Raw genomic sequence first — 27,945 nt, 5'->3', positions numbered from 1 at the left:
TGGAGGCGTCCAAGTTTCTCCACCAATCTTGGCGAAATAGGGGCTATACAAAATTTTGGAAAAGTTGTGGGGTAATGCTCCATTGGAACTTTCAATGTGCACAAAATTAGTACATTTGGCTCAAGTTTTTGATATTTGTACATCAATATGTACCGAATTTCGCAAAACTGAACGGTTCCTCGCCCTCTAAAAAAGCTTAAGTTCTCTATATATTCGCAAAATATTTGAAGCAGTTGCATAGCTGTTTGATTTGACAGAATATTTATATGGGAGTTGGTGTGGGGGAGGTAGACGGACTGGAGTTTGGGTCTGAATGGGAGTTGGGGTGATAGTGCGAAAGGTGTTGGAGTGCAAACTGAAGCAGGAGTGGGAACGTGAATGGGAATAAGTGTAGGAGCGATACTGCGGGTGGGGGTGGAACTGGGAGTGGAAGGGAAGAAGTGTAGGTAAGCCAGGTTTCGGGGAAGGCAACATCTGACATGCTAGTGGGGAATAAAAAAGTAAATGCAATAAAAATTATACTCAGTAACATAAAAGAACTAAACAAAAGAAATCAATAATTTTTTTAAATTTCTTTAGCAGAATGGTGCCGAGGATCTGCGAGTAAAACTGGAAAGCTCAAACTACTCGCCGCCACCGCCACAGCCACCTACCTCTAACGCATCCTCCACAACCCCATCCGCCCTTTTGGAAAACCTTAAAAATGCCGAAGCAGGATTACCGAGTAATTTGGCATCGGCCATTGCACCGGAGGACATGCTGAATGTATGGAATGCAACTAAATTGAATAACAAAAATAGTGGCATGGTCAATACTGCGGACGGTAATTAAATACAATTAATTGTTTATCACTAAATCTAATATATTTCTTGCGTTAATTTTTTGACATTTTACCCCGTCGTTTACTGGAACAATTTTCCGCCATGTAATGTCAAAGTTTCTGTGGCATTTTGGAAACAACCCTTATTTGGTTTTTTACCTTTTTTCTGGTAATTTTTCATTGGATGTCGGAGCATTGTTCCTATATACGTACTTCAACTTAAACCTTAAAATTTAAAGCACTTAGAGTAGCCACTATTCAATGACATAACGTCGGTTGAGTGAAAAGTGCTGCTGATCTGTTAAAAAATGGTTAATCAACGTCCTTTCTCGGAATAAATTGAATAGATCTGAGACAGGGCGTTACTTTGAAGATTCGTATGACATTCTCCACATAAAATCTAAAATACCACCTTTTGACATAAAAGAGCCCGAGGCAGCACGTTCTTGCACTCAGATCTCAAAGAAAGAAATTATATTAAGCACGCTACTAATTCTTACCTCATTTTGCTCTCTCTCCCAACACCATCCAGGTAAGAAGCTGAAGTGCCTGTACTGTGATCGTCTGTACGGGTATGAGACAAATCTGCGTGCGCACATCCGGCAACGTCATCAAGGCATCCGCGTTCACTGTCCATTCTGTTCGCGCACCTTTACCCGCAACAACACAGTGCGCCGACATATCGCACGCGAACACAAACAAGAGATCGGTTTAAGTGCAGCCAGTACTGGCATTGTACCTGCGTCTGTCGCCGCTGCGGCAGCGGCAGCGGCTGCAAATCATTCACAATAGGATGCGGCCGCAACAGCGGCAGCAGCAGTAGTCAAGAGTATGAGTGCGCAAAAAACAACAGCAAAACAACGTAAACGAAAATCATTAAAAGTAGCATTGGAAAAGTGTATGCAGCGACGAGAGGCGGCAGCTAGTGGTGGTAGTGGCAACACCAGCGCAAGCAGTATCGTAGTAGAAGGCGACGGTGCAGAAGACGCTGGCAGCAAAAACAACATCACTGATAAGATCGCAGCAAGCAGCAGCAGTAACGCGACCGGCGGTTCAACCGTCACTGGCATCATAGCCAGCACATCGATGCGTGCAGCAGAGGAACGTAAACAGCAGCAACAATTACAGCGACAGGAGCGTCAAGAGCGGCGACGTTATAGTACGGCAACAGTTCATAGCGATCCTGTAGAGGAACTAGAGGAGCCAGAGGCTAAACGGGAGAAGCAAGAATTGTCAACGGTGGAAGCGGATACGTCACTAATGGATACTACTGGCAACAGTAGCACTACCGCCACAGACACATCGACTACCAGTAGTACCACCCACGATCAACACAATATTACAATTAGTACTATTGATTCATCGATTGGTGAATTGGCTGAGACCACTGTGGAACGTTTGGGGACTTTAGCCGAAAGGGAAAAGGATGCGAATGAGTTAGCAATAATTTCGTCCTCATCGGTGGTAGGCGCGAACGATAAAGCTGTTGACAGCCGTGTTTCCGCTGAAAAATCACAAACCCACGCTGAAGTTGATACACCTCAAACAACAAAAACCACCAAACTTGTTACACCTAGCACAGACGATAATAAGGCTGACGAAAACCCACCGGTACAAATGGAAACCGACAGTGACGATAAAGTTACGCCAACTACCGAGTCCGAAGCTGCTGCGGACGTGATTGGTATGACTGAAACGCAGGTGACCACAACTCAAACAACAGAAGAAAATGAAACAGACAAAACAATAAAATTAATCGATGCCAATGCCAATGCTACAAATACAACAACTACAAATGCTGCTGAATAAATGTTGTTATTGTAAAGAGTATTATAGATTGAAACAAAGAAAACAAAAATGAGAAGATTTTCGTTTACACGCACTCGAGTGGAGAGCAAAAGTTTTGACTGCGGTGAGCAAATTACCGTTAGCAACACGCAAAACGATTGTTGCTCACAATACAAGAAGAAGAAGAGGAAGAACGATGACTACTGTTGCAACCGCTGTTGCTCGGACGAAGTACATACAAACATATGTACATACATTATTTAATTTAAATTTTAAACAGATTTTTTAAAACAAAATAAGTAAATATGCTAAAACAATAATTTTAATGAATTAATAATTATTCTACAAATTATTAACTAAGTATGAAGAAAAAGTTTGTTTGCAGAGAAAAAGGGGAGGCTACAAACTGCTGTGAATTATTTTGATTTTGCAATTTAAATGAAGCAAAGAAACAAACAATCCAATGGAAATAAAACGAGCTGTCAGCCTAAAAGCATGCTACATTTAAAAAAATGATTTTCAATTATAATCCATCGTACAAGAAGCACACTGAAAAGAAAAACCGTAAACAACAAGCAAGAATTTTATTTTATAATTTTTGTTGATTTTATTGCATTAAAAGCAAAATTTTGTCTTTTATTTTTCAAATTCTGTAAAAAATGTTAGTTGGAAATTTTTTTATTTGTTGAATGTTGTTGTCAAATGCAATAAATACAAAAAAAAAAAAAAATTGGGTTTACTTATAATATATTATTTCGTTCAAACGAAGAATTGGAAAATGAAACTGAATTTTGTATTCGACTGAAAAATTGATTTCAGGGTGCTATAATATATTAATTCATCATATAACAGTTGTATAGGAAACTAAAAAATCAGCAAAATATAAAGAGAGTTTTGAATAAATTTTTTTTGCATACATGCTATGAACCCCTTAACTTTAAAATGGAAAAAACTAGTAGCTGATTGGCTTATTATAAAGATAAATTTCAAAAATGTGAGTGTTTCCTTAAGACGGATTCCAAATATATTTTAAAGGTTTGCAACAAATGGACGGTGCCCTAGCACGTTATAAAATATTCCAGACAAAAAAGAAAAAAATTATTTTAAAATTTTTCTAGTATGAAAATTTTTGGATCAGAAACTCCCATTTTTTTCGTGTGGAAATTTTCTAGGGTATATTATTCGTCACAAATTAGCCCACTGTCAGTACGAGACCGCATAGCATGATTGCAAAAAAGTTGCTCAATTCAAACTTTAGAAGCAAAAATCAGAATGTAAATTCGAACTAAAATAAAAAGTTTTAAAATATTGGCTGTTTTTTCCAAACATAAATTAGCAAAACATCACAAAACTCAGTGAAAAAGTTTGAACGTTTTTGATTGGTATTGATATACTAAAAAGAGAAGAATGTATAATTTTTTTTTAATTGAGTAAAATAATGCTGCTTTTTAAGTTTTTTAGAATCAATCTCTTTCTAAAAAAAATTTATGTTATATTTTTTTTTAATTATGCGTGTCCATCATTCACAGCATTGTTTTACAGTGTTAATACACCAAAACGGCAATAGTCCAATAAGGCATAAGCAACAAATAGTACCTTACTTAAAGTAAACATTACAAAAAAAAGCCAACAACAACCAACATTTACATATATAAAATATGTTTTCAAAAGCAAATCAAGCGCATTTAATAAAGATAAAAACAACAATAGTTGAAATTAGCGAAACAAAAAAAACACCTGAAATAGGGAAAATAATAAATAAATAAAGTCCTAAAACTGCAAAGCCAAAGAGTACAAGTTGAACTGCTTTTTACACCACATTGGCGCAGCTTAGTGTTGGCGTTAAAATAAGAGCAATGAAAAATCAACTTTTTTAAAATATTTTTTTTGTGTGTGGATTTCCAAAAGTGATGCCATTGCAAAGGGTAAGGCGCAGTTTTTTTTTTAACAATTTTTTTTTTTTTTATAAAAATTAATAAGTAAACAATTCTTAATTTATTTTCATTAAAAAAAATGTAAAATGTGCTTTTGAAGTGCTTAAATTAAGTAGAGCTATATACGTGTAATATCCAACAGCTTTTGCATTAAAAGTTATGTTTTATTATTAAAAATGCATAAATAGTTTAAAACAGTAAAATACATACATACATACTTACTTACCACACCACAAGTGTTATTAAATAACGTAAGCAACATTGAACATTTCTCAATATGCAATAAAAATAGAATTTAATTAATTGAAACTAAATGAAAAATATAAACAAACAATCAAATTCACCGCAATAGCATTAAATATACATACATACCTACAAACATACATATATTGAACTGCCGCAATTGTATGTGTACAGGTGTGTGACGCCAGGGGCGCTTCTGGGTGAAAGTAGATGCAGAGATTTATGCTCGCGCGCCTCGCTCCATCACACACTTCTACAACCTTGTGGCCCATAGCAACCGCATGTACCTGCAATAATTTACGAAAACAATTTAAATAAAACAAATACAATGTTTAACATAAACCTTATTAAGAAAAGTGAATTTAAAAAGAAAATAGTCAAAGGGTTGTTTTTTTTTATTTTTAAACAAAAAAGTACGAAGAAGGAGATGTGGTGGAAAATACATGAGGCGACTTCAAAAGACAGTAGGCTTCGAAAACCAAATTCTTTTCAATGGCATTTCTCAAATTAAATAGCAGAAATCATCAGCTGAGTGGAAGTGGCTGCAGATTCGTTAACGCCCCTCGGGTTCTATTTTAGAACGGACCCATAACAGAATTTGTTTCGAAAATACGCTGTCTCAACTCAAAATATACTGAATTTATGTTTAGATGGCGACAAAATCACTGCGATAGCGTGTTTTTAACCAAATTCTTCAAAGCGGGCGTTCAGTAGAGTTATTTAAAAGTATTCAAAGGGAGAGTGTTTTCGAAATGATAGACTGATCCCTCAGTCAGCAGCCAAAATATAGAAATCCTAATCAACGGTACTAACCTGGAATTAACATCTAAAAGTTACCTCTTAACTAAATAAATTACACTCCTTCTTTTACAAAATTTTTACAACACGCTTTTGGCTTGCAAAATTAAAAAAAATACACCCTTTTTTGTATAACCAATTTATTTGATGTACGCAAATCTTGGAAAGCAAAATTCAAATTACATTAACTAAACTAATTGTTTTTTGAAAATGTTAATATTTTTATAACGTAATTTTTTTGTTTACTAATAGATTGGTAAATTGGGTGCCTATAAGTAAAATAATAATAGCGAAAAAACATTAAAGGAAGTAGTAAAATTTTTTATATAGTCTACGCATAAAAAGTATTTATAGCAAAAAAACGAGAGTATAAATTTGAAGAAAGCATACAAACAAACAAATAATTTGCATAGCAAACAACAAAAAAAAAACCCCATAAATTAAAACAGTTTACAAAAAAAAAATTGTAAAAATAAACCATTCAAAAACGTTCTCTACAACTTTTTGTAATATATTTGATAATCGCGCAATGAAAAAACAATAAAAAAATCCAAGTGAAACAAAATTTTAAACTATAGCTTTGCTAAAATGCGTCTAAAGTTAGGTGATATTACAAGTCTAATTTTAGGCGCAGCAGCTATAGCTACAACTAATTACTTAGTACTATTTTTTGGTTCAAATCAAAATTTTTCGTTTAGGCACACCTTTGGAAAACATTTTTCTAGTTCTGTCAGCAATGCGCCGTTATAACAACAAAACGACGTTGCTGAAACAAAATTCAAAATTCAAAAATTTAAAAAATTGCAATTTTGGCTGAAGTTAAAACATAAACAAAAGAGGAAACCAAGAAAATAGAAGTAATAAGAAAAAAATTTTAAAATCAAATACATAGCGTTGCAATTAATACAGAAAATACATGCAAACATGTATTGAGTTTTTTCTATTGCAAAAAAGTAATATCCAGTAACAGTATTGAAAATAAAAAATGCAAACAGGATGCTATAAAAATATTAGGGGAGTTAAGGATTTTGTGCAAATGGTCTAGCATAGGTGCATTGCAAACTTGTGTAGCATGTTTTTTACAATAAACCTAAAAACTGCGCAGGAATGCATTTGCTCAGTTATTGCAAAAAGACAACATCAAAATCCATCGCTTATTTCTTCAACATTAAATAGTAAATATAAAACTGTCAATACAAAATAATGTGTGAAAAGAAAAAATTTAAAATTTAAAAGTTGTTCACGATCGGCATTTTTATTTTATTATTAAATAAAATTATTTGCTAATGGTTGCATTTCCTATACAAATGCACAAAACTCTGAACTCCCTTATTGTTGTAAATTTAAGAAAGAAAAAAACGTGTGAAAAGTGGTAAAGCACAAGCTGCAGATTATTACATATTTATGTAAGCAAAAACAAAAAATTTTTTAAATTAATTTATTCCAAGCGATAAAGCAATAAAATGCTTTTACTTTTTTACTAAAATAAATTAATACTACAAGCATAAAAATAATTAAATTTTAATTACCTATATATATATATATACATATATAATATATATATAATAGCGATATATTTTAAAATTATGTATGTATATTGAGTATTTAGCGCAAAAACTTAATCTTACAAAAAAAAGGAACGAAAAAGTTTAAGTAACATATAAAATTAAAACAACAACATTTGCAACATGAAAAAAATTACTAAATTAAGCATAAAAGCCTTCATACGAAAAACTTAAGAGAAAATTGTGCGAATGTGGAACATAAAAACTGAATTTACGATTTATATGAATTAAGTCAAAACAAAACAAGACAACAAAAATATAGTAAAATTATTTAAATGAAAACAAAAAAATCGAAGACAAAGTAATAATTTATATGTTACATGGGGAAAAAGTAAAACGATGACACAAAACTTATTTGCAATAAAACAAACATGCATACAAACATCAACAAACTGTGAAAAAAGAATGCAATAGACTTATTTTACAATAGCAAAGTACCAATAACAACAACAACAACAAACAGAGTGATAAAAAGTAACATAGCAACAATAGCCATTTTACATGCTTTACAAAACAATAGATATACATACAATCATGAAGAGAACAACCAAAATATACAACAAAAAAAAAAATTTATTAATAGTATAACCAAATAGTCAAATACCATTTGAGCAAAGCTACACAATTAACACCTGTATATACTACATACATACATACATATGTATTGTAGTTTATACATAACTTTAAGCCAAAACATGCAAAACACACACACAAGCATACTATTTAATTGAAATATTTTGAAACATTTTTTTTTATTATGTAGAAACGACCACTACCCCACGAACGCCACACATTTTTTTATATTCTGTGATGTCGCACATAAGTACAAGCGCTGATTGCGTATACGCACTGGTGCATTGTAGTGCATTTAAATAGTTTTATTGTTTTATGTGTTTTTTTTTGCTAATAATATTAAATAAATAGTGACAGTTTGAAACAAGAAGACAATAGAAATTACATATGTATTTATATATTTATATTAAATCAACAAATATATTTGAATATATGTATACACTTATGAACACAAAAATAGCAGCACAATTAATTGTATCACAAGGCGCCAGCTAATAGCAGCGGCAGAGTTGCCAGATGACGCGACAGCTATTCAGCTAGGTCCTAGAAAACTTTTAGTATTCGCCAAGAGGACGAGTTTTTTTATAATATAAGTCCTGGCGGCTTTTCCGCTTGGTCGTCAAACAAATTCTGGTGAGATCTTAATTGACTGGCCAGTTCAACCCTAAGCTAACCTCGCTAATAAAAAAAAGCTTCAGTGATAACTATGTAAACCATTTTCGAAAAAAATCGAAATTTTTACATAGATATGTATTTAAGATTTTGTTAAATTTTCGAGATATTCTACTATTTAATTTTTGAAGGTTGTACCCATATCAAAAAAAAAAAAATATTATACGCACTTTAAAATTGATTGGATAACAAAAGTGCATGCTGAAATGTTTTTTTAAACTTCTACATATGTATGTATGTATGTAAACATTTTTTAGATTTCCACGAGAAATGCAAACTTTTTATGAAATAGGTAGAAACCTACATATCCATTGTTATAGAATTCATTTGTTTGTTTTTATTAACAAAAGTAAATAAAATAAAAAATTTTGTTGAATATTCATATGATTTGCTGCTATTTTTGTGCTCATCGCTGTAGTTTTTTTAATAGCCTCTGCAACTGAATAATACAAACAACTGCTTCGCGCACTCTCGAATTACTTAAAAGTCAATTTAATTGCACATATGTTTTACAAAGCAATAGTAACTGAATTCCTTTTAATTGCAAAGCAATAGTTAACAAATTTATTTTAATTTTAATTTCCTATATTTATTACTTTTATCATAATTATTTAAATTTTTTGTTAAATCCAAAGAAATAACATTAAAACAATTTTGATGAAAAAAAGATTCTTAAGCATAAACAATAGCTAAGACCACAGAACAATACGAAATTTAAAAATAAAGCAACTAATCTAGTAAAATTTTGAGTTTTCGAGCCCTACTTTATGAAATTTTGTTGCGAATCAACAAAGAAACAGATTACAATGATGTCGAAACAAGTTTGTTGTAAGATTCCTCATGTGAATATGACGTCAAAGTATAGTTTTATCTAGTATCTAGACTTCGTCGTCTTTCAACTTAAGCATATCTGATATTCTGTAAACTTTCTTGTTGTTTCACGGAAGAATCAAGCGATAGCACGAGTTTTCAAATATAAGCAGTACTAATTTTTTTTTATTCTAACTGGATTTCGTATAGAAAATTTACTTCAGATATCATTGGCCAAATTCTCTATTCAGTACCGGCAATTTGTCTATTTGGAACCTAGTAACAGCTTCTTGTGATAAAGATAAGACAAATTCTTCAGGCTGATCCATGATTTTATTTTAGCTTTTCGTACATAGTTACTTCATAAATTAGCCTGCAAAAATTTTGAATATCTGATGTTTAAATAAAAAAAATCTCTTCTGCTAAATAAATTTGAAGCCATTCAATTATTTCTAGCTATTTTGTAAAAATAAATAATTTTAGCTCAAGATGCTTGTGATGTCGATAATTGAAAAAAAAAAAATTATCTTTGTTGGGCATAACCCCAAACCCTCTCGCAAATGTGAAACTTGCAAAGCAAATATTTTACCACTTTTCATAAAAAATATCGTATTAAAATTTTCACTCTACAAAGCCATGAACCCATAATCGAAAATAGCAGCATATTGGTTTTTTTTTTTCGTCAGTTATTTTAAATGTTTATTTTTAGTTTAATTCAAAGAAACTAAAAACTACATCTGGAAAAATTTCGAAATTTTAAATAAAAACTATAAATGTATGTATGTACATACTATGAAATTCTAAATCAAAAATATTTTCAAAAAATTTCAAAATTTGCATGAACATTTCCAAAATGTTATTTGTATTGTCGAACGCTCTTTTGAACTTACTATGCATGTTGGTTATTAAATTTGTTAAGTTTTTTTCAACTGATAATATTGGTTAACATTTTTACTATCAATTGCATAAAGAAATCTATGCAAACCAATTTCAAAACAAGCCAAAATTCATTATGTTAAAAAATTTTGTTTCATTTTGGAAATAAATTAATGGTATATTGAAAGCCATGCAATCCAAATTCAAAAACGTTTTCTAGAAGTACTGAAAATATATGGAAAAGGTTTTCTGCACGCTCAAAATATTTTTAAAACTGAAAGTAAAACTTTTGAAATACATATTATAAAATATTTTTAAAAACTTTGCATTTTCGAGTTTTCTAAAATGGTTTCGAAGTTTTTTTACGTGTTTTTTAATATTTTTCACTGAACTAACTAAAAAGAAGCAGGAGCGAAAACACAACTGATAAAATGTGTAAATAATTTTTTTCTGCTATTTTCGTGCTCACAACTGTTCATATTTATACCGGTTCTTTGCCAAATGCGCAGTAGCAATTAGCCGTTGCGTCTTTCGTTCCAAGGAGTCTGAATTTCATTATATTTAAGTGCGTTGGACGTATTGGCTGAAATTGTTGTTGGTTGCGTTAGGCAATGATCTACTAAAAAACAAGAAGTTAAAAAATGTTTTAATAAAAATAGTTTAGTCAATTTAGACATAAAAATATTGATCAAATAACAAAATTTACACAAATCTAAATTTTGGTGTGGACATTAAATTAAAAGTTCCCACCTATCTCATTTGAGCTAAAAGAAGCTATTCGAGGTCAAAGGTAAAATTTCAGGTTTTTGAGTTTTTCTTGAAAACGGAAAGTTTTATCAAGAAATAACTCAGTAGTAGATCTCGAAGTTCTCTACAAAAATAGTCGGCATGTATAAGAGTAACATTATATATAATATGAATTTACTGACTATTTAAGACGTCTAAGGGCCGGTACAATCTACGTGAATTGCCATACACCCGGAAAAGTCCTATCACCGCAGCACCAAGACAATATTAACAGGCTAGTACTTCAGGAGTAAGTGCACCTCGAACTAGAGAACGAGATGGTGAACTCAACCTTTGTTTAAAAAAACAGCTTATTTTGTGGCGGTGATTTAGATAAATAGGCTGAGAAAAAGAAACCATAGGATCTACGACAAAAAAAAAACAATTTTAAAGTTTCTATACCTACTTACATTCAAAGAATCTATTTTGTAAATTAGCTAAAGATCGTTCTGATGACTTATCAAAAGCTGTCATTGAACGTATTGATTTTGAATATGATTTAGTAGCTGCTAATGCTTAACACCACGACGTGTACCAATTGCCAAGGTCAATCTTGCTCAAATGTACAGTTGAGTAAAAGAGACAACTGATACATCATTATTTGAACTATTTATGAACCGTCAGCAAAGGGGGAAAAAAAAGAAGAAATCAAAATGACATTGAAAATTAATAACCATAATCAATCCGAATAATCTGCATGCAATTTAACAAATAATGCCACTAAAAGCTATGTAAAACAATCCGTGCGTCATGCGGATGCGCCCCTCGCGCCGGTCGGGCGGGGTTTGGAGGGTATTAATCCGTTGGGTATCATTATTATTATTATTACTAAAAGCGGTTCGTGGAATAGGTCTACTGGGGAAACTACGTTAAAAAACGCGCCGAGTACACGACGTCACAGGTGGTGTGGAAAAGTGTTCATATCATATACAAGGCGACTCTTATAATCATGAGAACCATTTTTGTACAGAATTTTGAGATCTACAACTTTGGTCTGAGTTTTTTTTTTTTTTTTTGATAAAACTTACCGTTTTCGAGAGAAACTCAAAAGCCTGAAATACTGACCTTTGACTTCAAATGTGGTAGATGGAAACTTTAAATTTTTTACTTTTTATGGTCAACCAATGGTCCTCACAAAAATGTGGCTTTAACTGTCTAAATTGACCGGACGAAATAATAAAGCGCGTATGCCCAACAAGATAGCAAATTTATATATTTAATGAGTTGTATAATTTCGCTTAAGTTATAAAGAATACAGTAATGTAAGAAATTTATGCATTAAATGCATAATTTGTTTAATATGTATATATTTAATTTATTAAGTTTAGTTGCCAACTTTTTATAGTTTTTAAATTTAAATTTAATTAGTTTAAGCGCCTTAATTTCAAAATTAAGTTAAAAGTTACCATTTAATTTAGTTGTATCTTATAAAGTGATTGATTAGCATTACAACAGGAACTAAATACCTCAACTGTAGTTTTACGTTTTATGATTTTCGTAATTTTTTTCTTCGCGAAAATACACACAAACAAAAAAATATATATGTATACGTATATATTTATTTACTAAGTTGGTTTTGTTTTTGTTATTGCCAATTGCTATTATTATGTAATATTTTAGTTATTATTTTTCATTATTATTCTTATAATGTGTATGATATAAACTTATTATCATTATATATAGTATGCCTTGTTTATGTGTTACGTATTTGTATATGAAAATATGTTTTTTTTTTCAAATTGATAAAGTAATTTTGAAACAAACTAACTTAATTGAATAAAATATATATCATTTGTGTTTGAAACGCATGGAATTTTTAGTATACAGTAAAGTGATTAAAAATGGCATAAAAGAGAGTGTGACGGAGTATAAAACACGAAACATAAGAAATTTTGTAAAAAATTAAATGCTTTGCTTCGAAAGTGAGTCCATAGAAAAACGCAATAGTTAAACCAACAAAACATAGTTTTAAACAAATGTTCATTAACATAACAGAACTGCGCAATAGTAACGTAACTACCTCAGCAGTAAGACTTCAGTTTAATGTATATTTTTTACATACATACAACAAATATTTCTAGTGCACGGTACATTTTTCTATGTAATTTAAGAAATGTTGTTTTTCATGTTTAAATTTCAAGAAATGTTTTAGAATTAATATCTTTCACTTTTGAAGTCATTTAATAATAAAATAAAAATAAAAAATAAATTTAATATTTGGTGAAGTTATAAGCGAAATTTTTGGAAGTACGTATAAACAAACATAAATGCATTTATTGTCGTAATTTGTAAATTTTTATAGTTTTTAATATAGATTCGTATTAAATTAAAAATTAAAAATAGCTGTCCATATTAGCAATATTTAATAAAATGCTCCCAATCGTATGCAAGACAACATACAATAAACAAATATAAAACAAACCATACAACATAAATAACTAAATATTTTGATATATTTAAAAATTACCACATTTTCGATTCTTACCACAACTGATTTTTTTTTTAATAATTTTGTGATATACGCTATAAAAATAAAAAAATAAAAGAACATTTAAATCCCATCTAAAACCTCTAGCAACCCACATACATACACTTGCGAGCATTAAAAATTACTTGAGCAATTTTATTAGTTACTTAACAATTTTTTGTCAATACAAAACATTTAATGAATTGGATTACGAATCGGAATCGTTTTCGAAACAATGCGAAAATTTCAGAAGTTTTTAAGAATCTCCTTGAAACTTTGCAAATCTTTATAAGAGTTGTATTTAGCATTTACATTGCACCAAATGCGCTATTTTGGGTGAAAAATTCCAAATATGTATTTCCTCATGTATATCGCATTTCCGAAATTATTCGTATTTGGCCTCCAAATGCAATCCACACATCTGATATAGGCCTACTAAAAGAAACACGACGAGAACGCAATGGTAAAACGACGTTATAAATAGCAGTTTCCACTATTTTCTAAAGTCAAACTGACAATTCTACGTCGTTATTTTTGATATATTTCTCTTTTTTTTTTGTACTGTTAAATTCATTAAGTTAGTGCATTTTCTTGCGATAACTGGAGACCAAAATGATTCATCTGGAATTACGCATTTCAGGGCAATGTAAATGTTATAGAAGGCAATATTTTGAGTAAGCAGTACAAATAAGAACTTTGAAATCTCTCTACAATCGGTTCTATTATAAATAAAAAAATAATCCGAAGGGTATTTCAAATTTTATAGAAGAAAATCAGTGCAAATTTTCTGAGACTGCGAACTTATATTTTGTTGGAATGAAATCTGTTAATCAAAAATTATACAAATACAAAAAATACAAATTTGTATGAAGATTCTTAAAAGCTCCTTGAATTCTCCCAGTCAAAAAAGAACTAACTGATAAAGTGTATCATCAATATATTTTGCTGCTATTTTTGTGCTCACAGCTGTACATACACATAATTTTGGTTTTAAAAATATTTACAAAAATCATATTCAAAAACTATGAAAACAGCAAACGATAAAAAAGCAAATATTTCTCATTAAAAGTTGCATAGCATTTAAAGCATTGCGCCAAACAACAACAATTTGAACTCTGTATACATAAACTATTTATGTAAACGTTTATAACACACTTATTTTTTTTTGGCTTGGGAAGAAAATTTATATTAACCTAATTTGTAAAAAAATCTATGAAAAATTTAGGCATAAAAAAGATGAAATAAGTGAAAAGAAATTAAAAATAAACAAAGAATGAAAAAGGAAAATTATTTAAATAAAATAAATAATTTGCATTCTAGTAAGTAAACTTTAGGAAACAAAATTACTTGGAAAGGAAAAAAAAAATAAAAAAAAAACAAATACATACGTAAATATTTAATGAAAAATGTTATTTTTAGCATAAACATAAACATACACACAAAAATTCACTTATTGCAAAATTATGTAAAATTAATAATGCGTGAGCGCAAAGCAAACTTTTGGATGTAAATTAAAAATAAAATTTATTAAATATTAAAAATATAAACTTAATTTTTATGGAAAAGCAGTAGCATTTTTAACAAACAAAAATTCAAAAAAAAAAAAAAAAACATATTTGGCTAAATATTAAAATTAAACAAAATTAAAATTAAATACGAGTTTTAAGGCAAAATGGTTGACGCAGAGCATTATAGTAAACAAAAAAGAAAAAATAAATCAATTTTAAAAACTGAAAAAAAAAAAATTTTTTATTTTGCAGAAATGCAAAATGTATGCTAATGCTGGCAGCGAAATGTAAAATGTTAAACAAAACACAGCAACAAGTAAAAATAAAACGCAAAAACAATGTGTTTTTAGATAGGTTTTTGTAAATATTCCCTCAAAATTTGTAAACAGTTTTCCCCTTTGACCCTTAACACTGAACCCATGCACACACTACTGCATTTATGCCTCCAAACACACACACTAAACACACTTAAATTTATACGTATGTATACTGTCTACAATACAACAAACAATTGTATACATATAGGCTAAATAAATAAGAAACACAAATATGCTATGTTACCAATGTAAAATGTAAAAAATTGTACTAAAATTTAATTTTAAAATTTATAAATTGAAAAAATGCTACAAAACACAAATAAACTAATACATGTGTAAAATGAGCAGAAAAGCTAAAACTTTGAAAATAAAGTAAAAAAATATAAAAACAAAAAAGAAAAACTGTAGTTTGACGATACAAAATTTATGAAGTGAAGATGAAACTGAAAGCAAGCTAAGAAAGTGATTCACATATTTTTGTAATGTGTGAACTAGACGGTTAGTGAATTTTTATTTCCACTAGTATTCAATATCTAAAAAAGAAAGATAAGATATCAGCGATGCCTTTATGAAAGCGCATAAATGCAAAATTTACTCTCTGACGGAACTGAAAAAAAACTTTATTTCAAAAAAAAAAAAAAAAAATATTCGGAACTGACTTACTAAGGTTTTTGAAAGTATCCTGTGTTATTAAACTCCAGAGTTTTAAAATTTCAATGGTTCTGTAAAGGCATCGACTTTGTAAAGAGTTGAAGAGAGTGGAAGACCCTAACAATAAAAAATACAAATGTTTTCACTCAAATTCTTTGCTTGTACGTTTTTCGTATACTAATTTTTTTGTTCATTTGTTCTTATTTTAATTTTTGTTCTTATTATCTCCTGACAAGCTGCAATCTATCCGTCTAGTTTTCCGAAATCTGTCAAATACATCTGTATAAGCTTGAAAAAGAAGACAATGATCATGGTCCGAAAAAGTTTCATTGACCAAATAGTAAGGTACTATTGCAGAAACACTAACTTGGCTATCTCCGGAACCGCCATATTGAAGGCTCAATTATACTTACATAGCATAGCAGGGCACAGCAACATTGCTCTCACAAACAATATCTGTTCAATGGGATTTGCGTGTACTTGATTAGACTACGCAGTGTATTGCATTGCATTGCATGAAAGTCTGTTGAATTTTGATTTCCATGTATGCGCTATGCGCGCGACTCTCACTCTTCGTGCTGTTAACATCAGCCGTGTTTTTTTTCACACGCGTATACGTTTCGTTTGCGCGTGAAAATAAACACCTATCCTCGCTTAGATAATGCTTAGGAGACCCATCTAGCGGCTGTGGTTAAACCAACTAGCTACAGCAACAGCGTGTACCGAAAAGCGGAGACACAACCCTCTGTTGTATTTCTGTGTATAACATATAGCTGAATCAGTTGTGATAAATAGTGGACGCGCATAGAATACATAGAATTAGTGCAGAGGGTGAAACATAGACACATATTTCAGTTACATCTGAGTATAATGCGTATTGAAATATAGTAGTACTAATTTTATACGTAGCAATTTCAGAGGTGTAGTTAAAGTTTGTCGCTTAGCAGTCCATATACAGTTTAAGCGTAAACGTATATAGATGAGAAAAAAAACACAGCTATTGTTATTGCAAAGAGTGGAAAAATGAGCATCACTCTATATATATATATATCATTAATATATATATTTTACATACTAACTTAATTTGTGTGTGTGTTTGCCCTTGTCAGTGATAGTTTATGTACTCTACGTAAAGTATAATGGTCTATGTTTCACTGTTCTCTGTTTTTTCATGCAATGCGCTGTTAGTATAATGAGACCTTAAGTCGAACTATCTTGATGTAGTAATCTGCCTCTACAGGCGCCTTGATTATTCGCGTATCACATTTTCGGATTCTACTCTGATGCATCGCCATCTCCATTAATTTGGAGTCACTTAAACCTTTCTTTCCCGTTATCAAAGCATCGTTTTAGAGCTTAAATTTTCCTAGGAATCAACTTTTAGAAAAAAGAGTAATTGACCTCATTGAAAAATGAAAGTTGTGGTTTGTAAATTAGTTTGTTTGATTACATCTTAGTTTTCTCTGCCCTGTCGCCGAAATCTAAAAAAGATGAAGTCATGGATTTTCCTAATGCAAAGCAAAGTAAAGGAAACATGTCCTCAGCAAATACTGAAGTTAGAGAACGAACATAGCATTCCTCCGACAAAGAGACCTGATCATCAAATCGAAAAAATTAACGTTCTCCAATAGAAATCTAATGAGATTCTTATGTTTTTTCTAATTGTTCTCGAGTCGATATTACACTAGGTATCTATTATCCCTTCATAAAAATTCTCTAACATTAGAGACTGCTTTTGTTGGGTCCTAAATGTAGCCGCACGCGTTTTCAAATCAAGACGTCAAAAACAGTATTCATTCACATATCTCCTTTGTAAATGCCCGCCAAACGTAAGTGGAGCCAGAAATCGATGCTGCATTGTTAGATATTATGAACCAGGTTACAAAAGCTGTTTTAAAACATGCAATTGAATTTAATTGGCTTTCGTCTGGTGTGACCAATGACAAAAAAAAACTAACAACCCCCTCAACAACAATGTGTTCCATATGGATCATTGGCTTCGGTTCTCTGTACATTTCAATAACATCTCTTATTTAAAAAAATGTAAGTGGAAATTTATTATTATGTTATGAACAAAAATTTGTAATGATGAAAAACAGCGAAAAAGAAGTTAAAAAAAAAATCAAGGAAATTCTTGCACGGGATTTTCCGGGCCAAGGGGGACGCGGAAAAAAAGTAAACAGATTTTGCGAAATGGGCATTTTTTTTATCAATTTGGGCCGATTTTTTTTGTTTTGATCTAACATCGCTGTTTAAAAAAATTAGTTTCTGTCCACTTTCCGTAAAAAGTATTTTGGATCAATAGTAATTTCTTAGTTTCTTTGCTTACTTTGGTTTATTATTGTAATTTAATTAAGTATTATTAACATCCGAATGCAGAAAATTTGTTGCTACTTTTGCTACTCAGGCCTATCAATAATTTCTTCGGAGTTTTCGAATTGAGACAGAATTTCATGACGAGAAAAATTTCTACGAAACTGTGGACCAAATTCGGAATTCTGTTGAAATTAAAACGATTTGGGAGCTCCGTAGTATTAGTGATTGCCGTGACTGTCAATCTACTTTCTTCAACTCTCCAGCAAAACAAAAATAAAAATCTGCAACTCGAAACTTTATTTAGGTTTTCAATAAAACATTTTGGGTATGATGAGATAAACTAAAAATCGATAGTCTTACAAAAGTTTAGGCCTAACAATTTTTCAAAAACAGTTCAGAACACTAATTAGATAAATAAATAAATGCCAAATGTTGTATTTAAATGTAAACAAAAAAGTATACCAAGTATATGCATACGTTAGATCTTTTTTAAAAATCTATTTGCAAAAAATTCAAAACATGCTAATAATATGTCAGTGTGTGTAAGTCAAGTGGATTTAATATAAATATAAAAACAAAAAAGGCATAATAATATGTAAAATAGTACAAAATAATTAAATAGGTAATGACATTATACATTTTCCAAATATTTTGTAAAATTTTTATTGATTATTATTTTTTATTCAAGGAACGCGAATGAGAGTTGAGGAAAAAAAGAAAATTTGGTAATTGCATGGTGTCATCATCTACAGGTGTAAACACTTTTCGGATTTTTAATTTCACCTGTATATAATTGCACTATGGATTGCTGAAAATATTTGAGTTGAGCGCTAACGTCACACGGTGAAAAATATTTGCATGAAAGCTTAAGAGGGACAGTGAGCCGCTATAAAAAAAGAGAGAAATACAAAATAATTGATTACACAAAACTTTTTTGGAACATGACGAGTACAAAATTTCAGGTAAAAATTTGCTTATAGCAAAAAAAAAAAAAAACAAAAATAAAAAAAAAAATAGCGGAATAAAATTTAAAATAATTACCAAAAAAAAAATTAGAACTTTTCGTACACATTTACAAGAATAAAATTGTACAAATTTTTTGGCTTATAACAAAGTTATGGAAATTTTTTAAATAATATTACATACAGTGTGGCATTAGTGTAACATTTTTAATAAATTAATATTAGGTGAGGCAAACAAAATTTAAATTTAGGAGTATAAAATAAAAAAAGTTTAGATTTTCTGTCATTATTTTCTTGTTTCAAGCTTCCTTCGTGTTAAAACTGTTTTTTTTTTTTTTTTTGTTGATACGATAAAGTTGCACTTGGGTTACACATGGCTGGATGATAAATGATGGATGATTTCATAAACAAATACATATGTACATAATAGAAAAGTAAAGTTCTGAGCTGCTGCGAAAAATAGCTAAATTTGTAGATGTCAATAGAACTGCAGAAATTAAAAGCAAATGAAAATATACAAATAGCATTTGTGAGAAAATGTATTAAAAATAAAATATACCACAAACTCAGGGCTTACGATGAGACTCGCTGCAATACGAGGCAACTAAATATTGCATTTGCAGCGTAAACTTAAACGAAATATCACTTTCATACAGATACATTAAAAATTAACAAAAAAAAAAAATACACAAGCGAGAAAAAATTTAAAATAGTATAGATATGTATGTAATTAGAATTTAGATTAGAATCTTGATTCTGTTTCGACGAAATCATAATTTACAATACACCTTTTTAATTTAGTGTACACCACAAAAATTTGAAAATTGCCGACAATTAAAACTTTCCAAAATTGGGTGATTAGTATTTTTCATGATGAAAAATAACAACATAACCTCACTTTTTCGGCAGCTGTATTTGCCAGTATTTACTTGTACTACAAAAGTACTAAATTTTTATTGCTAATTTTTCCTACAAATTTCCTCAAAAGAACAGTTTTTCCAAGTGAAACTTCTGTGCTCATTTCAAGCACTACTTGGGCTTGATTTAAGATTTTTCGTTCTCACGCCCCGAGAACAATTTGGGGTCGATTTAACATTTTTCGGTCTCAATTCAAGAACGGTTCGTGCTTGATCTTTGGTGGGAGGGGAAAGTATTTTTTTCAATAGGTACCCATTTATTTTTTATTAATAATAATTTTTTTGTCATAAATAAAAAATATTTATAACAAAAAAATTTGTATCAAAATTCAAAAGTATAAGAAAAAAATGCATAATATGCATTTTTCATACATTTTTCTTATTGAGAAATTATTCTTATTTGAAGACGTAATCTACATACATATATACTTAAAACATTTCATAACAAGTTTGAGAATTACCTGTGCATATGTGAATGGAACTGAACGAAAAATAAGAGTTAAAAAAAATAGAACATAAAAAAATTGTTTTAAACAACTTCAGAGTTCGACGATGATCGAACTCGCGCCACACGATCGCAACCGCAACATCAAAACCGCTGGGCCAACTGCTCGGTAGCTCGTGCCAAATGTTGTATTTAACACTGTAGTGCACACGAATTGTATCGTTTCTTTTTTCTTGAACTTAATTGAAGAACATTGTTCTGATTAATAGAACATTTGTTCATATTTTAAGACCAGCCGTTCTCTTTTCAAGTAAATGGTTGTCAGTTCAAGAACAAGGTTGTTGTTTTGAGAACTGGTCGATCGTTTTTCAAGAACAAAGAGCTGGATTTTAGAACGCCGTTTTTCTCTGAGTGTAGTTATTATATTTCCAAACGTATAGTAAGATTTACTGCGATCGTAGTAGAATTCAAAGGCAGTTATGTATGATAGAAAACCCTCTAAATTATGCATGCCGAACTTGTCAGAATAAGGGAAACGCCAACGGGATGAGCACACCAGGTGCCCTATTCAGTAACTGTGAGTTTTAAAATGTACACTTTTTCTTCAAAACTTCCATATAACAGTTTGCTTCAGAACGTCCTGTGTCAACGGAAAATGTATTGAATTTAAAATTGAGACTGGATGTCATTGGACCAAATTATGATAAAGTACGTTTTTCGAACTAAGCCTGAGATAGGAAATTAAATTTAGCATACTGTAAGTTTGAAAGGATTCGCATACATCTTTTCATTGTTACATATAATTGATCTTTTTATTCCAGTAATGTACAAGTCCATTTCGGTGTGATTCTTAGTAGACGGCTTCTTTGGGACGAAAAGCTCATTTATTCAACTCCTGGGGGGTTGATAAATAAAAACTTTGAGCCGAGGAACATTTGCATCATTTTTATTTCCTTTTTAGCTGACGAAAATCCTCAAAGGATAGCCGTTCGTAAGAGATACTGCAATATTGTCTGCTGTGTCATTCGATTTGTTGTATTCAATGGTCGACAACTGTACTGTATTGTATGGGGTGAAGCATTGAAGAATATGATAAGTATGAAACAAGCTACGAAGCAAGCATGACTGTCGTTCGATTGATTTCCTATACATATATGTATGTCCTAGATATACATAAGTATTTGAAATCAATTCGCACAAACGAGCCACGATAATTAGGTGAACCCAATAACGGAATAGCTGTTGTTGTTGTTGTAGCAGTGCTTCGCCCCATCCAATAGGTGCGACCAATCACAAATTATCATCAATGTCCTCAGGGGTGAACCACAATGAGAGAGGAAGCGTTGGTTCCACAATACAGTTGAAGAGATGGTTGGTGTCATGTGGGGATGTGTATGTCGGGGTTGATTCTGGATAGGTAAGAGTTTAACCTGTAACAGTACCCAGATCGAAGTTGAGCTAGAGTGACGCGCGTTTCCCTAGGGGGAGTGCGTTGCTCCTCAGCTAGTTTTGAGTATTGTTCTTTAAGTACAGGGCAATTACTGGCATAGAGGTCAGACGTCTGTTTGTGGATTTCACTGAGGACCTGCTTGTGCTTTCTATCTTCATACGGCTGTGTTCACAGGTGCCTTATTTCCTCATAATTCTTACGGCGATAACCCCTTAAGCCCCTGGGCGGTGTAGGCTCATCAATCAGATATCTGTTGGGATGCCCAGGTTTCTGGGTATTCCACAGAAACTGTTTGGTTAGCATTTCATTTCTCTCCTTAATGGAAGTATTCTCGCCTCATTATGTAGATGGTGTTCTGGGGACATAAGAAGACAGCCCGTAACGGTTCTGAGGGCAGTATTTTGGCAGGCCTGTATTTTCTTCCAGAGAGTAGTCTTTAAGCATGCAATGGGCTGCACGGGCTTTGTAAGTGGTAATGAGCGTTTCGTAACGGAGTAGCTCGCAGAGCTGGCTGTTTAAATACTAACAAAAATTGATCAGTAAACAAACCATCAATCCAACATGACTGTCACTCATTTGTGCGCGAATGTACGAACTGATTTGTTCACGTATGCGAATACCGACCTCTGATCTAAAACCACAGAAAATTGTGTCTTTGGGCAGCGGGATTATACCCAAAGTTGTTAAAAGAACGCTTTTACGATGTTCAGACACAAGCTTTCATACTAATTCAGCCTAAGCGTCGAAATACGTCAAAATTAAATAAAAAAATTCAAGAGTAAATTGAGTGAGTGTACAAAAAGTCATACAGTTGAGATGTAGACTTTGACAGCCCAGCCCAGAAGATTCAAAATCACCGCGGTTGGTGCTAAATTTTTCTCCAGCACTGCTGGGTGGTTTAGGATAATTATATTTCCTGTGAAAATGGCTCTAAAAGTAAAAAAAGCGTTTTTGAGTGAAAACAAGACCTGACTTATATCTGCTGTTTCGTATTACAACATATTTAGTTTTTCATATAAAAAAATTTTCATTTTACTAAGTAGATTGAAGTGTTTTTCGTTTCAGGCAATATTAATTCATTGAATGTCTGTAAATTACTATCCATTTTAAGGTAACAAAAACTTAGATAAAATAAACTTACTTGCATATATCATACATTCAAACATAAATTAATAAATGTTTTTAAAAAGTGAATGTAATATCGGTATATATTATGAATACGAACATTAGCATACGAATACAAACTTCTCAGGAATTAAAAAGTAATTAGAAATAGTAAAACTGTTTGATAAAAACTTACAAAAAATTAACTCAAAATATATGTATATGTATAGCTCAAACAACACTTATTGGCTTTTCGTAAAGAAGGAAATATTATGGGGCAATGGAACACTGTAATAAAACTGTACTACACATAGCGCCTAAAAATATGCACCAAACATTATTAAGAGGGCTCAAATTCACCTTTCGCATGGCCACATGGCATCTCCCGACTCACCATAACTTCTGAAATGATTTTCACCTAAATGAAAATCAAAAAATTCACCACAATTCACCATTGCTTTTGAAACAGAGTTACCGACAGCCTGCAAATGGGACATTGAGTGAAATTAGCTACAGAGAAAAAAATTTAACAAAAATTTGGAAGATATAAGTCGTTACGAAATATGTAATGAGGAAATCTGACTCAATTAAACAAGGGTCAAAATTATATTAAAATAAAGGATAGATCCCAGAGAGCAAGAATTCATGGTGCGAAAACAACTTTTGTTGAGGAGATTGCATGTGGAAAGCAAATTGCACTTGAAATTATAAATTTTCATCCACAACAGCAAATTATCATACTGTAAAAACGTATATAAAAGTTTGTTTGAAGTAATCTATTTTTAATTTATTTAAACAAGAAAAAAATACAAACATAAATTAAATAAAATATTTTGAAATTCTTTTAAACACACCCGGATTTTGTAAAAACAAATTTAGTTTTGTAAAGCATAGTTAAAAGATGTATCAATACGCATTTTTCATATGGAAACCTTTTGTTTTTATATCCTTTTAATGAATTTTGTGGGTTACTTCACAAGCAAATTAAATAATAGCTAAATGGAATAAAGAAGATTCATTAAATTTTAAAACTGTGATTGCATTATCTAAAGAAAAGAGAGAAAATATACGCAAGGTTAAATAAAATATTATTTATTTATGTAATTAAAATTTATTTTTAAATAAATTAATTCATGCTTAATTCAAATATAATAAGCTACAAAACATAAAAGCATTAAAATTATGTAACTACATACACTTACACGATTGAAAATAAAACCAAAAATACAAAAAAGTATGCGAAATAAATGTGCAATATTTGTTTTATTTCGTTAATATGATAATAATAGTTCAGCTATAATGAAAAAATCACTTTTTAGACACAAAAAATAATGCGAAAATTTAAAGCCAACCAAATCAATATAATAATTTAAATCAGCAAAGATAGCCAAGTAAAAGCCAGTAATGTAAAAAAAGGAACACAATAAAAATTCGGCTCTTTTGTTTAATTATGAGTTATGTTTTTGTAGTGCACTTTGGTTGAACTTTAAAGTCTGATAAAATTTATTAAAAGAAAAGATAAAACGTTTCGTGTTACATATGGGATTCGAACGTAAGTACTTAAATTTACATTTATATTTAATCATTTGAATTTAAATTTTACAATTTTTACTTGCTTTGCAATGAAAACAAAAATTTAATATAAAAATATTGTAGTATTATAATACACAAAAATTTTACGATAGTATATAAATATACGAAAATTATGAACGGCTACTCACAGAGTACTTTCTATAAACCCTTTTAAATAATTTCAATAAAAACTAAATTCATTTGCATAATTTATATACGTAAACAAATAATACAAAAAGCATATACAAGTATACATATGTATTCAATAAAACAATGTTTCTTTTTTATTTTTGACTACTTTTGCACGGGGCAGATGAAAGATTTAGTGCTTCAGTGTGATATTCAACAAAATTCTATTAAGTTCTAGAGAAAATTTTTTTTGGAAAAATAGAAGTACAGAAAAAAGTTATATTTAAAAAGTCATATACACACATACATGCATACCCTTGTAGGTACAATTAAGTTACAACAAGGTCAATGATCAGTAAGCAAAAAGTACGATTAATGTAAAGGTAATGGAATATAAAAGAGATTACACACTAAATAGAATTAGTGGATGTAGAACTCAATAAAATTGTTGCTAAAAATTTAATATATAAACTGTGTTTTCTTTTACAAGGAATAAATTGTAGAAAATAAAAAATTTAAAAGAGGAAGCAGCATGGTTAGGTTAGGTTAGGCTGCAAGGGCTGAGCTGGACACTATGATAACAGCTCACTACTTAGGCCACCAACGAGCCCATTGTAATACCCCATACGGTCTCAAATAGGACCCCCACCCTGCCTAAGCGGGTCAAACCACTTCGTGGAAATTATATATTTTGCTAGAGCCTTGACTTCATAGCTAGAGACCTCAGCAAGGTCATGTAGAAAAGGTTTACCAAGGATGGCCAACTTACGCCTACTAAGCGCTGGACAATGGCAGAGAAGGTGCTGGACACTCTCCTCTTCTTCTGTACATCTGCAGCTGCGACAATAGTCGAAGGTTGTTGCCCCCATTCTAGCACCATGCGTGCCTATTAAACAATGCCCTGTTAGAACCCTTATCAGGGACGATAGAACTGATTTGTTTAAAATCAGAAGCGCTCCTGTGTGCCCCTTGTCATATGAGGGCCACGTTAACCTGGATGTCTCACACGATGATATGGCTGACCATAATCATACGAAGCCTGAAAGTGGCCATGGGTATACCTAACGAATCATTTCCCGGAAGGATATGGTCGGGGTGCCCCTCCTGGCCAGCTCGTCTGCTCTGCAGTTGCCTCCAATATTCCTGTGCACAGGTACCCATATAAGGCTTATACTGAAGTGCCGAGCTATCTTGTTAAAAGATCTGCGGCATTCAGTGACCGACTTTGCGTTGTTGGCGAATGAGTCCAGGGCCTTTAATGTGGCCTGGCTGTCTAAGAAAATTAACACCCATTTACCATCCTTAGGCATAGACCCGAGATTATTCACAGCCCTGTGTATTGCCAGCATTTCCGCTTGGTAAACACTAAAGTGATGGGGTAGGCGAAAAGAGACCTCTAGACCCAGATCCGGTCAAAAGAGGCCTGCTCCCACCTTCCCGTCAAGCTTAGAACCATCCATGAATATGTCACCCGGTACCGTATGTTGTCTGGTATTCCAGTGTTGTCGCGATGGTATATATATACTATAGTTTTTAACGAAGACGTTCTTTGGTGTGCAGAAGTCAGTGCGCACCGGTATTGGGACTGGGGCGTTCGTGCCCAGAATTGTTGCGTGTCCACTAGATCCATTTGACTAGATCCCTGTTTCCCTTATGCGTAGAGCGACGATGACCGCTATTTCCTTCGCCACCAAGTAAAGAGGTGGAAGGTATAGCATTGTATTGAGTGCTTCAGATGGAGTGGAGCCGAGAGCCCCGGTGATGCAGAGCTCCGAACTCCGTTGCACCTTTTGAAGCATTTTAAGTAGTTTTAGCTAGTGCAGGCCACCAGACCAAGGCACCATAAAGAAGAATCGGGCGCACAATGGCTGTGTAAATCCAGTAAGCCAGAAGGGGAGAATATCCAGGAGGTGCCAATTGCCCTCTTGCAGGTGAACAGCGCTGCTGCTGCCTTCTTGAATCGCTCCACTATATGGTCCCGCCATAATAGCTTCCTATCCAGAATGACTCCCAAATACTGGACTTGATCTCTAAACGCTAAAAACGTACCCTCAATTCTTGGTGGTGTTAGATTCCTCGTGAAGAGGACAAGCTCGGTTTTATCCGGGTCCCTGTGGCTGTGGCCCAGTGCGAAATTTTGGATAGTGCCCCTTCCGTTAGGTTGCAAAGAGTTTGCGGAAATTTTCCCCGCATGGTGACGCAGATGTCATCTGCATACGCGATCACTCGGTGACCTTCTGATTCCATGAGGCGTAGTAGTTGGTTGACGGTAACCACCCAATGTAGCGGAGAGAGAACGCCTCTCTGCGGAGTGTCTCTGCCGACCTGTCTACGGATCACGCATCCACCTCGCTCAGTTTTAATCTGCCTTCGCGTAAGCAGATTGTATATAAACTCCACCAGGCACGCGTCGACCCCCAGATCGGTCAGTGCCGAGGTGATGTCCTCCGCGAGAACGTTGTTGAAGGCATCCGCTATTACTAGAAATGCCACCAGTGTGTATTCCTTGAGGTCTAGTGACCTTTCGATAACGGATACCAGTGAGTGCAAAGCCATGTCAGTTGACCTGCCCTTAGTATAGGCTTGTTGAGCTTGCGAAAGAAGCGATGACTCAGTCCTCCTCCTGATGTAGTCCTCTAGGAGTCTTTCAAGCGCTTTAAGCAGAAAAGAAGATAAGATTAACGCCGGTGTTTGCGTGCGCTAAAAAAACGCAGTGCGGTTTTATTAGGTTGGCTTGTGAAGGAGCATGATGTGGCTCTCAGCCAGTGTCTGGCTTGTTATCCCACCATCAAGGCTAAATATTTAGTTATTGCAGAGAGGGAAAACATAATGTTCAGGAAGTAAAATGTGATTCTGGCTCAACGTCGGACTAAGATGATGTAATTGAAAAGTGATCCACGGGAATAGCATCTAACAAATGTAGGTAAAAGTCCAGTTGAGGGGTCGACTACTAATACGCGTCAAAAAATAACGAGGTGTCAAAAGACGCGTATTAATCTCGAGGACAATAATCCGAAGGCGGAAAAGAAAAATTTTATCTCCGTCCGGAGATATTCGCAGTTGAAGTTGGCGATTTTCATGTGGTTGTTTTTGTGTTGCGTACCCACAAAAAAAAAAAAACAAAAAAAATGTGAGCATATGTAAGTGTTTTGTGCGGATATAGTTTTGGTCTCCAAACCGGTGTTGGATCAACCCAGGGTAATTTTTTATAAGGGCGGCCGAAGGCCGCCAACGAAAAAAGA

At 32.3% G+C, this 27,945-nt stretch overlaps 1 protein-coding gene across 1 annotated transcript in view; it reads left to right on the top strand.

The window, feature by feature from the left end:
- The window catches only part of chinmo (Chronologically inappropriate morphogenesis), a 185,731-nt gene extending 170,172 nt beyond the window's left edge, over positions 1-15,559 (top strand). Inside the window, 2 exon segments of the mRNA XM_067768781.1 lie at positions 583-823; positions 1,353-15,559. Of these exon segments, the coding sequence (XP_067624882.1) occupies positions 583-823; positions 1,353-2,629 (1,518 nt within the window). The 3' untranslated portion in view covers positions 2,630-15,559.
- The last annotated feature ends 12,386 nt before the right edge of the window (positions 15,560-27,945 follow it).

This window comes from Eurosta solidaginis, chromosome 2 (assembly GCF_040869045.1).
Source record: "Eurosta solidaginis isolate ZX-2024a chromosome 2, ASM4086904v1, whole genome shotgun sequence".
In the NCBI taxonomy this organism is placed as follows: Eukaryota; Metazoa; Arthropoda; class Insecta; order Diptera; family Tephritidae; genus Eurosta; species Eurosta solidaginis.
Note: the sequence above shows the minus strand (reverse complement) of the source record. Positions and strands in the feature narration are given on the sequence as shown.